Source organism: Octopus bimaculoides, chromosome 4 (genome assembly GCF_001194135.2).
Source record: "Octopus bimaculoides isolate UCB-OBI-ISO-001 chromosome 4, ASM119413v2, whole genome shotgun sequence".
NCBI classification, from domain to species: Eukaryota; Metazoa; Mollusca; class Cephalopoda; order Octopoda; family Octopodidae; genus Octopus; species Octopus bimaculoides.
Genome location: NC_068984.1, coordinates 133,486,129 through 133,499,040, shown reverse-complemented (window position 1 = coordinate 133,499,040; position 12,912 = coordinate 133,486,129). Strand labels below are relative to the sequence as shown.

At 35.6% G+C, this 12,912-nt stretch overlaps 1 protein-coding gene across 1 annotated transcript in view; it reads left to right on the top strand.

Moving 5' to 3' along the window:
- The window catches only part of LOC106880161 (mRNA turnover protein 4 homolog), a 66,695-nt gene that overhangs the window by 21,059 nt on the left and 32,724 nt on the right, over window positions 1-12,912 (top strand). The window contains exon 4 of the mRNA XM_014929999.2: window positions 10,636-10,785. Coding sequence (XP_014785485.1) covers window positions 10,636-10,785 — 150 coding nt within the window. The remainder of the gene's footprint in view (window positions 1-10,635; window positions 10,786-12,912) is intronic.

Below are 12,912 nucleotides of genomic sequence, written 5' to 3'. Positions count from 1 at the left end.
ATTTACCTTTGTGTGTGTGTGTGTGTGTGTGTGTGAGAGAGAGAGAGAGACAGTCAGTTGTCTGCACTAAGTAATTGAATCTTTTAACTAGGTTAGACTTGGATTATTTAGCTCTCACTGTAAAATGCTTCCAGGTTGCTTTATCACTTTTGCTCTTGCCCTCCCTCCTAGCTATGACCTATCTTTGTTATGTATTTGGCTTGATATTATATACCATTGCGTTTTATTGTTATGTAGTATACGCTTAAATTCAAAGCTTTTAACTCTCTCAGACAAGTGTGGGTACATGTGTATGAGAAACGGAGTTGATATATCATATGCTTATGTATAATGAAGTATGACATAGGTATATATACTCTACAATGGCCAGATCTAGAATATACACACCCACACAACTGTTGCTGAAGTTAGTATGTGTGTGTGCGTGCGTGTATGCTTAACCAGTTTACAATTTAGTAGTAAGTCTGTATAGAACATTGACATTATAAACATCTGAAACTAATCTTCTCAATATTATGGTTTTAGGTCATGTGAGATATGAAATTTATTTTGATATTTTAACTTGAAGGTTCAATTGTGACTTGTACTATTTTCTATATGGTTGTTATGCAGTATGGTTAAATGATCTTGAGGTCAGATCTCGCTACAATAATTGTGTAATGCATTCAATGCATGAGTCATTCTCACATTTATAGGTAAATTGACTGGGTTTGGTTGTCAAAAACAGTTAGGTGGGTGTTGAAATTATCTTTTTGGACAAGTCTCTCTACACCTCACTGACAACCTAAAGCCTCTAAATGATTCACTCGTAGGTGCACTGCAACAGTTTAAGCAAAGAAAATAGACTGCAATGCTTGGAGAAACTCTTGCAAGACATCTGCACTGTGAAGGATAATTCTGGGCCCTGCATTCCCAGCAGCCAATCCTTTTAGTTCCTTACCAAAAGAATTTCCAACTTTGCAGAATCTTCATTTCCTCTATTTATCTATTCTGTTGCAGAGCTGGCATCCCCAACATTTCCCACATGCATTAAGTAGACTTCTTTCCAAAACTTTCCACCCTATCTGACATTCTACATGTGAAGGTGTCTCTGATAGCTTCCAATCAAAAAGGTTACTGCGTCTGATAAGGTCCATTACCATCATTTAAAGCACCCTAGAACTACCATCTGTTCTCATCAAACTCCTCATCTACAGGAATACATCCTAATCTTTGGAAACCTGTTGCAGTGTGTCCCATTCCCAAGCAAAGCATTTTCTCTTGCTCAGCTATTATGTTATTTCACTTTCAATATCTCAAATGTGGCAGGCAGCTATTAACAACCAACCTTATCCAACATATTACATTTCCTTTTCCTTAATGAGCACCAGTATGGCTTTTTATAAAACTAGATCCACTTGAAATATACTTTTATGTTACTCGCTTGTGGGCTATGTCCTCAAGAAATTTTGTGAAATTGTGTGGGTGCTTTCAACATCACTGAAGCATTTGACCATATATAGCATTCAAATCTGACAAAATTGATGCCTTGTAGGCTCCATGTTTTTGTTTTTGTTTTTTGTTTTCATGACACTCCTGTGTTTCTTCCCCCTCCTCATTTACACTGTAATATATAATATATATATATATATATATATATAAAATCTTTCCTTCCCAGAATATCAGCCCTCTGGCATTCTTTGCCTAAATATATTTTACCTGCAGCTATTGAATTTCAGATGTTGAAGATATTAGCAGCTCTAATCTCGGTAATCCTTAAAACCAATGAGTTGCTGTTAATATATTAAAACCAATGAAATTAGTGTTAATATATTATGACCAGTAAGATTAGAGCTATTAATATAACACTAGTTTCACTGGTCTTATATTGACAGCACTTATCTCACTCATGGTTGTGGCCACAACCCTTCCTCTAGACCAAATCAATTAAAAGCACTCATGTCTTGTTTTTCATTGTCCAAAATTATCCTTCCAGCTATTATACTTTATTTTGTAAGGAAAAACATGGGTCAGTTAGACTGGCATTTTGAGAATTTGAGTTATGAAGTGCAAAACTGAATATCATAAAGCAAGAAGTCAGGCACATTTTTGCTAGCTTCATTCCTCTAATGATAATTATAATTGCTAACTAGCCACAGCCATTGTGCAGTGAAGTGAGAGATAATTGATTGAATGAATGTGATACATGATGTAATACATTTTTTTTTTTTAAACCTTAGTGTTGAGCACTGAATCACACAAAACTGTCTGAACTAACTCTAGTATAATTAACAACAAAATTAGTTCTGATTTAAACTCACTCCATTACTAACACTTGTTTTTTGTAATGGTAAAGAGTTAAAAGCAGTCATCTGCAGAGAGATTTGAACACAAACATGAAGAACTGAACTAAAAATATTGGTTCTCTGCCATCTGCTGCCTTTCCAGCACCCTTGAAAATGTATTGATTTATTTCTGAGTTAATATTGATTATTTCTTAGGCACATGAAGCCTAGAATCTACTGCTGTATCATGCATCCTCTCCTTTCATTTGATAATGATACTAATAATGCTGAAACAATTTCATTCATAAGAGGGAAAGAATGCAGGATACTACAGATAAATTTTTTTCAAGGCCTTATGTTCTGAATGAAAGTACTATGATAAAAATAATGAATGATGTTGGGGAGTGACTTCTAGTGTAACCTCTTGTTAAGAGAACAGGTTTTTTTTTCTTCCCCCCCCTCCAAATTGCAAAATATATTAGTTCATTGATAGCATCCTGCAGCTATTGAATTTCAGATGTTGAAGATATTAGCAGCTCTAATCTCGGTAATCCTTAAAACCAATGAGTTGCTGTTAATATATTAAAACCAATGAAATTAGTGTTAATATATTATGACCAGTAAGATTAGAGCTATTTTAATATAACACTAATTTCACTGGTCTTATATTGACAGCACTTATCTCACTCATGGTTGTGGCCACAACCCTTCCTCAAGACCAAATCAATTAAAAGCACTCATGTCTTGTTTTTCATTGTCCAAAATTATCCTTCCAGCTATTATACTTTATTTTGTAAGGAAAAACATGGGTCAGTTAGACTGGCATTTTGAGAACAGGGTTTTTTTTTCTCTCCCCCCCCCCCTCCAAATTGCAAAATATATTAGTTCATTGATAGCATCCTCAAAATCGAACAATGTCTCTAGATTTTACAAATTCTGCTGACATTGCTAAATAGATGAGGGAATGTTTTAGGGAGAGGAATCAGATGAAATGTATTTTTTAAATGTTTATATTCCAAAGTATTCACTTCTGATGTATGCTGTGGTAATAATTTTATGGTATTTAATGCTGCATTTTGATTGGTTAGAGCCCTGCTTTAGAAGTAACTTGAGTTCAAGTCTGACGTGGTGGTGGAAATTGTATATGGAGTAAAAGGGCAACATCATGAGCTGATAGATTAAACTCTTCTACTTGTTTCAGTCATTTGACTGTGGCCATACTGGAGCACCGCCTTTAGTCGAGTCGAGCAAATCGACCCCAGGACTTATTCTTTGTAAGCCTAATACTTATTCTATCGGTCTGTTTTGCCGAACCGCTAAGTTATGGGGACTTAAACACACCAACATCGGTTGTCAAGCAGTGTTGGGGGGACAAACACAGACACACACACATACATATATATACACATATATACAACGGGCTTCTTTCGGTTTCCATCTACCAAATCCACTCACAAGGTTTTGGTCGGCCCGAGGCTATAGTAGAAGATACTTGCCCAAGGTGCCACGCAGTGGGACTGAACCCAGAGCCATGTGGTTTGTAAGCAAGCTACTTACCACACAGCCACTCCTACGCCTATAAAACTGTTCAACACAGGAAAGACAAGGTTGATAAAATTTTAAAAAGACACATTAAAATAGTTCTCTTGCATGTTTTACATTCACTGAAGAACCGGCTTTATAATATACTTTATTTTGCAAACTAATATCCTTTTGATAGCTATTTATAGCTCAGAGATACATTGGCCAAGTTAATATGAGTATGGACTATAATCCTAAAAATCCACTGCACACACATTTAGTGTCGGAACACTTCACTTAATTCTTCTATATTGCCTCATTTTACCTGGTTATTGGGGATTGGATAGCTAATCCTGAAGGACTGTTACCTTGGTTAATCACAAATCTTACTGAATTGGCATTTTGTCTTTAATATGTTCATCAGGAAACTAAAACTAGGTAGTAATCTGTGTTGGACACTGGCCCCTCTCAGGTCAGCTGCCACTCCTTAAGGTTTTTAAGTGATTATAGTCTCTTTAACATTCATCCATCTTCTCCATGTTTCTGGGAGGATTGTGGAGGTAGGGCCCTAGGGCACCTCCTCCACAGTATCTTATGAGATGCACCATCATTACACTTTCCTATTGGATTCTCAAATATGACCAACTAAAACTATGGATATTATCTAGCAATTGCATTCTTGGTCTTGTGCCGGTTGGTTCAGCTTGAAGAATCCATCTTAATTCTTCTTTCTATGTGACACATGCAAAAAAATTATTACTTGATGTGCAATTAAATTTCTGTATTTGTTAAAGCTAGTTCTTAAAATGATTCAATAGAATATATAATTAATGTTCTCGTTACTTTACAGGATAACATAATGTTAGATTTTGTTTTATCATTTTAGAAATAAATTTTAAAACCTAAAATTAAACACAGCATTGAAATTAAAGCAATAGTGAAATGTATGATTTTAACAGAAATACAATTTTATCAGCTTGAACTCTTTCCTTTAAATTTCAAGCTGATTCAGTAACAAACTACTTTCGGTTTTTAATATATCTGTCAGTGTAATAAATTAAGTACCAGTTGAGCACCAGGGTCGATGTAATCAACTTAACCCATCTAAAATTGCTGGCCTTGCGCCAAAAATGAAATGACTATAAATATATTGGGACTAATAAATCTTTGTGTTTGGTTTATTTGGAGGCTAAAACAAAAAGTATCACTCAATTAGAATTTTGATACAAATTAGTTATGTTTGTGAAATGCAAGTTAAGGTGCATTCATATTTTAGAACTCCCATTATAATGTACAAGAAAATCTTTTGAAGAGATTAAGGGTCACTTTGGTTATAAAGCTCACAGAATATACTTCTAAAAGTTAAAACTGGAGACTACATTTTGAAATTATTTCTATGTAAATATAAATAATTTCATAATATACTGTCCAGTATAAATTTTTGTAAACGTAATAATAAAAATTAAAATCACTATAATGAAATTATTAATCCCTATTTTCGTGTTTATATTTTTCTTTAAGCAGTTTTATTTATAAGTAATTTTGGACAGGATCAGTTGGTTAAAACTGATTTTCCTCTTTCTTCTAGCAATGTCAGTTATAAGAATAGAATTATAATGTATATAATTCAACAACAGTTCCTTTAATGCTATTTAATTCAGTTTGAGAAGTGTTCCATGAAAACTAACTGTGCATAGAAAATTGTTTTTTGTTAACTCATTAGAATAATTTGAGATTATGGGTTTCTGTGAACATCAGTACTTTTTAGCATATAATCCATTATATATTATGTACAGTCATGTGTATAGTTCTCTGATGGAGACAGCATTACTATATTAGTATTTCCAGATGAGTCTTTCCTTCCCATACTGTTCATTTCTCTCTCTTCTTTCACCTCTCTCTCTCTATTTCCCTCATACATTTTATGTGATATGTTGTCTTAAACCAAAGATTGATCATTGATTAGATAAGATTTTTTTTGTTAAAATCTTAACTGTGTCAGGCCTTCAATAACTGAAGAATGAAATTGAATTTCTTTCCTTTGTTCAGCCACAAATCAATACTATGCATTCTGCCATGTTAACATCTCTTCAGATCACTTGAGAAAATAGTCTCAGAGAATCGTATTTACAAGATATTCTCTCATTCAGTGAGTGTCTGCCAATGGAAATTTTGTTTGATCACTGTGTGGTGGCATAGAATGAAGATGTTTGTGGAGTTTTCTTTTCAATGTAGTATATAATTCATTATACACTAATAATAAAACCATGCATTAAAATATCATGCTCTGACTTGTGCCTTGGGGGAGGGTAACTTTCTGGGTGCAATGCCATGGTCATTCATGACCAAAGAGTGTCTTAACCCTTTTAAGCATATTTCAGTATCTATATCTGTGAGCTTATCTACACACACACACACATCTTATTTTGTGTTTAGAGAGGTTAATTGTTTTTATCTATGTGGCAACTCTACTGCTGTGGACATGCAATGAGAAAACAAGGCAAAGACGTGTTGGAACCATTTTGCAATGCTTGCATGGATCAGGCAGATCTCCACTACATCTCATCACTCATTGTAGCCCCATTTCAGCTTTTTTTTTTTAGGTTAGAACCTGAGGCCAACTTCTTTCCATAGTTTCTTACACAGATTCCTTCCACTCTGGTCTTTTAGCACTGCTTTCCCTCCACCCCCACATTATAATCCTTATACCCATTTTTTTTCTCTTTCCATTAATTTGTTACAATTCACTATTGTCACAAATTGTTCATTCACACTAATCTTGCACATTCAGAGGAGTACTCTTGTCTCATTTATTTCCAGCAGATTGCTCTTCCAAATTCTTCATTGTTCAACTTGTGATAAATCTCCAAATGCACTAGACATGCACTTACTTTAGCACATGTAGACTAACTGAAGATACAGTTTGCCCATATGCTATGCAGCACTGCAGTAACACGTATACAATGCTAGCTAGTTGGCATATTGTTTTAAAAGACCTTGTTTATCTCTTGAAGATTCTGTGCAGGCATTCCATCGACCATATTCTCATCAATGAATCTGCAAATTAGAATCCCTTGGCTGAGTGCCAAAAGTCATTTAGACTTGTTTAGTAGTAAGGTCAGATATTATACAGACAACCTCACATGCCTGCTACAAATGCTGCTGGAAGCATGTGATTGCTTCTATTCTCAGAGGTGCACTGATTTATTAACTATCTTTACTACTTACATATGAACCATGTCACACCAGGCTGCATGTTATAAATTGTCATCAGTGAAGTAAATGATATGTAGCGAAACTATTATGAGAGACTGGGCACAGTGACCTAACAGTTTGGTTTGTTATTTTGACTAGCTTTCTTTTTGTGTGTGGTTGTTATAAATTATCATTGATCAGGTAAACAATATAAAGCAATAATATTATGAGTGAATGGACATATTGACACGGTAGCTAGGTTTTGCCTTGTGACTAATTTTAAAGAAATTCACATAGGCTTTGTATGTGTGTATACATAGATAATTTAAGCAGTTTTCAAAGTGAATCTTAGTAACCATGGAATTGACATTTGTGTAATTTGTGTTAAGAAGAAAGTAGGCTTATACAAAAATCATAGAAATATATAATAATGTATTAAGCATTTTCTGAAAGCCAAACTATTTTTTGTAAAGCGGGGAAGTTTTTGAAAAATTCCTTTTTGTTTTTCTTTGTTACTTCTACATCTGTTGCTGTAGAAGCAGTAATTATAGTAAATTTGTAAATATTTCACAGGTATGGCTGTGTGCTTAAGAAGTTTGCTTCACAACCACGTGGTTTCAGGTTCAGTTTCACTATGCAGCACTGAGTGCCTTCTAAAACCTCGGGTTAGCCTTATGCCTTGTGAATGATGTTGATAGAGAGTTGTGTGCATCTGCATTTATTTGCATTGGCAACAGTGATGTTTATTTATGCTGTGAAGTTTCTGATTTGGCCTATAAAGCAGGGCTATGGAGTCGGAGTTGGAAACAATTAAGGGGTAGCTGGAGTCAGTCAGTAAAACTATACCGACTCTGATTCCGACTCACAATGTCTTTATTCTTTAATATAAACCAGTTATAACATATAGGCCGACTCAAAGTACAAGCATAGGCATATATGCTTTATGAGATATGTAGACCACAATCACTTGATTATATAAAGAGAAGTTGGAGTCGCAGTTTTTTGATTTGACTCCACAGCCTTGCTATAAAGATCAAAAGAACAAATGTACACTGGGCAAACTGCTTAGCAGTATTTTGTCTGTGCTACATTCTGAGTTCAAATTCCACCAGGGTTGACTTCGCTTTTCATCCTTTTGGGGTCAATTAAACAAGTACCAGTTACACACTGGTGTCGATGTAATCGACTTAATCCCTTCCCCCAAATTTGAGGTCTTGTGCTTCCAGTAGAAAGGATTATTATTATTACTAGTTGAAGTAGTAGTAGTAGTAGTAGCAACAGCAGCAGCAGCAGTGAGCAAATTTTTTAAGGTATTGATAGTTCATGAATCCCATATCTTTCTAAAGGTATCACAGAATTCTTTGTCCTTTGTGTATCTAAGGAAATGTTGCGAACTAGTTGTATATGTTGTTGGCCAATGAGAAGTTAACTGACAGTGTTTAATGTGGAGATCATATCCTTAATAGTAACGACTGAGAAAGGAATCTCAAATGAAATCTTAAACATAAAGTGCAAGTGAACTAAATTTTTCTGCTTATCTATTGGGTTGAGCTATATTTAGTTAGGTGGCGAATTGTTAGTCACTAGAGAATCAGATAGAATGCCTTCACTCTATTATTCTGATTCTCAGAATTCTGAGTTCATCTTTGGCTTTCGTCCTTCCACAGTAGATAAATAGTGCACCAGTCCAGGGCAATGGATTGGATGCTTTGCAGTATCCTGGCTATTAGTGTTCTTGATTTGAAATTTCGACCTGAGATTCAAGTCCCATTGGTGGCCAGAGTTAATCATCTGACCACCCAACAACAGTTCATTATGAAAACTGTAATAAGTGGGCAGTGATTGTGATCAGCTGCTACTGCAGTTGAATCATATCAACTTAAGTGGTAAGGCTCTGCAGATTACCTCTATTTATAAACTGCTGGCTTCATACAGTGTTCTGCTTTTCATTCCCCACCTCTTTTGCCACTAAACATATCTATGTGTCCTCTTGATAATCGTTTCCTTCTAAAATTTACTTCCTTCTCATTCAAATAGTCTCTTTGACTTGATAGATTAAAACATGTATCACCTTCATTACACTTTGTTCGTGTGAGAATTTATAGTGAAATGTTGCCCAATGTTTTAAAGTGATTTTGGTGTTGTAACTTTGGTTACTGTGTATGTTGGAATTGAAAACTTAAAAAAAAAAAAAAAGAAAAAATGTTGCTCCAAAGCCATGAGTTTCCATAGACACCAAATAAAATTCTGAACCATAACACTGATTTTTTGAAGCAAAACAGTTTATAAATTGCTGTCTACCTAAATTTCTAATATATTACAGTTTGTCTTTCTTGCTTTATAATAGGGCTTGGTTCCCCCAAAAAAACATAGTAATAAATGAATCCTCATCACACACTTTATAAATGGAATGACTGGTAGATTCATTAACACCAAATTTGAGGCCCACCTCCTTTGAAGCTTCCACTGTCATGTATTTTCTTGATCAGGTGCCTTCACATATCTTCTATTCACTGGTTGATGGGTTGAAGTATATAAATCCATATGAAATATATTTCAACCTTACAGCACATGTCATGTAAACACCAGCAATCGGTGGTAATCAAGGCTACACTTACAATATTGTACAGGCAGTGAGCTGGCAGAAATGTTAGCACACTGGGCGAAATGCTTAGCAGTATTTTGTCTTTTTATGTTCTGGGTTCAAATTCTGCCATGGTCAACTAAGGCGGCGAGCTGGCAGAAATGTTAGCACACTAGGCGAAATGCTTAGCGGTATTTTGTCTGGGTTCAAATTCCGCTTGGCCTTTCATCCTTTCAGGGTTGATAAATTAAGTACCAGTTGCGTACTGGAGTCGATCTAATAGATTGCCCCCCCCTCCCCAAAAATTTTGAGTCTTGTGCCTAGAGCAGAAAAGAATATTATACAGATTGTAAATAAATTAGTAAACCCATTTCAAGTAAATGTTAAAATTACACTGAACACCATGTTAGTTCCTGTAAAATAACCAATGTCTGAGTACTGATGCTACACCAGCTCAGCATTTTTGATGCATATGATGGTAAAAAATTGACAGCAAGTTTTTTCTTTTATTGTTTTAGTTGTTTCAGTCATTTGACAGTGGCAATGCTGGAGCACCACCTTATATACTTGAAATATATTTGTAGTTGTATGTTTATCAACTTTGGTTATAAATATAATTGTTAAAGAACTAATGGGATAGTAAACTTTTGGCAGTAAACTTGTGCCATATTCCAGTGTTTCTGTGACTATTGGAACATTGTCTTATTCACTAGGTAGAGGCCTTCATAACTTTGATAACCTTTATATAACTGTAGTTTACAAGCGTTGGCTTTGGTTTGGTGTAGATTATAACAGAACATGTACATCTATCTTCCAAAAGCTTCACAAATTTAATCAAACCCAACACTTGTTAACTATAGTTTTGAACTGTAGCTGGGTAGTCTTATACAGTGAATGTTGTTCAAAACCTGCATTTTAAATGGAAATTTCAGGGGTTGTCTTATATACCCAGTCATCTTATACATTGGCATTTGCAGTACTCTAATGCAAATGCCAGCTTTTAGTAATAAGAAGAATAAAATTATGGCAAGTTTTATCAAACCCTAATCATTCTAATTCGCTTTTTTCCAGATTTTTCTTTGGCAAAAACAAAGTAATGGCATTAGCCTTAGGGAAATCTATTGAAACTGAGTACCGTGAAAATTTACACAAATTGAGTGCTCAGCTGAGAGGTCAGGCAGGACTTTTGTTCACTAACAAAACAAAAGAGGAAGTCTTGAAGTAAGTATCTGTTTCTTTTGTTTTTGTGTGTGTATATGTGTGTATGAATGTATGTGTATATATGTAATATATGTTGTAAGAATTTAGTAACTTTGAAGGAAATGTGGAGTAATTTCTTTATGAAATTGAATCATGGGTTCAAGTCCCATTGGCAGCCTTTGACTTGTTCTATCTAAAAGTATTTTTCTACCCTATTTTTTACATGTTATTATTTATGGTTTTATGTACTTGAAGAACCAATTCCAAAATACTACACACGCACATATACGTGTGCAGGCATGCACCCGTGAGCACATGTACATAGAGAGATAGGGTAGGAGTAAATGGCCGAAGAAAGCAGAGTTAAATGTTTCCATATTAAATGTTTTTATAATGTGGCTTTAGTACAAAGACAAACTTGTAGGAGAGCATGAATATGCATGTTCATGGCAATACATTTATAGTTAGTACTCTTCATCATCATCATCCGTTTTCCATGCTGGCATGGGTTGGACGGTTTGACTGGGGACTGGCAAGCCAGGAGGCTACACCAGGCTCCAATCTGAGATTTGGCAATGTTTCTACAACTGGATGCCCTTCCTAATGCCAACCACTCCGAGAGTGTTGTGGGTGCTTTTTACATGCCACTGGCATGGGAGCCAGTCAGGCGGCACTGGCATTGGCCACATTTGGATGGTGCTTTTTGCGTGCTGCCAGTCGAGGGTGGGGGCATTGACCCAAATCTTCATTTTACAATTTGCTAATGATCAGGATACATGACCTTCTTTTTGAGAAGAGGACACCAACTCTACTACCCCTGTTGCCCCTTTGCAAATCTCAAGTGAGACTCAATGGAATACAGTTTCCACATATGGGACAGAGATGCTACTGCAACACAGACATCCACAAAAGGCCTATTTTTCTGTTTGGTATGAATTTATGTGGCACTTATGTTTCAGTGTTCTTGTTTCACACTTCTTTTCTCCTTGTGTGATCCCTTTTGCATTCAACTCTCAAGGCTCAACAATAACCACTACATAATACTTTCTTACCACAATATCACTGGAGTCGTTGTTTTTCTACACTTGGTCAAGAAGGACATTAACCATGCAAACTTCATCAGCCTGATATTTCCTATATTCTTTGTCATGTAAGGCCATTTATGTAGTCTGACAGAAGTCACTACTTTGATATTTGTGAAATCTAAGGACTTGACACTATTCCTTTCATCTGTAAATGATTATTAGGTAGGTTTAGTATGTGAGAGGCACTCCGTTGGTCAAAATGACAAGTGTTCCAGTTAATCTGATCAGCAGAACATTCTGCTTGTGAAATTAATGTGCATCGGCTGAGCATTCCACAGACATACCTCCACTTAACATAGTACTCAGATTGATTTGGTGTAACACAGTGCAACAAGACTGGTGCTATGAATTACAGGTACAACCCATTTTTACCAGTTGAGTGAATTGGAGCAAAGTGAAATAAGTGTCTTGCTCAAGGACACAACATGCCTCCAGAGTCATGAACCGAACATTCTAACCACTAAGCTACATGCCTAACCATCATTAAAAGAATCACTTGAATAAAGAGCTCTCCTCTGTTTTCAGTTTCTGAAGACAGTGTAATTTGGAGGAGATTTAGCTGCTATTTCTAGCAAGATGAAAAGGCCACATAGAGGGTCTCAGCTCGGTTCTTTTATAGTTAAAGACTCTCTGGTGGTTGCATTGTTTGCAACTTAATTTCTATTCTTAACTGGAGCTATTTGTTATTAAAGCTCTTAGCAAATGAATGAATGTTACAACGTCATATTTTTCTCTTAAAATGCTAATGAATCCTCTCAAACAAAATCATGGTTAATTAAGTTTTTACTGAGTTTATCTGCATTTTATGGAATGCTAGCTTCGGATCCTTATAATTGGTCTGTCTTGTGATTTAGCATTGTCAGAATTTGTTTCAAAGAAAAATTTCTATCATCAACTCCATTGTCCAACCCATGTCCGCACAGAAATCTGACATTACTCTTTTACTTGTTTCAGCCATTTGACTGTGGCCATGCTGGAGCACCACCTTTAGTCAAGCAAATCGACCCCAGGACTTATTCTTTGGAAGCCTAGTACTCATTCTATCGCCTCTTTTGCCGAACCG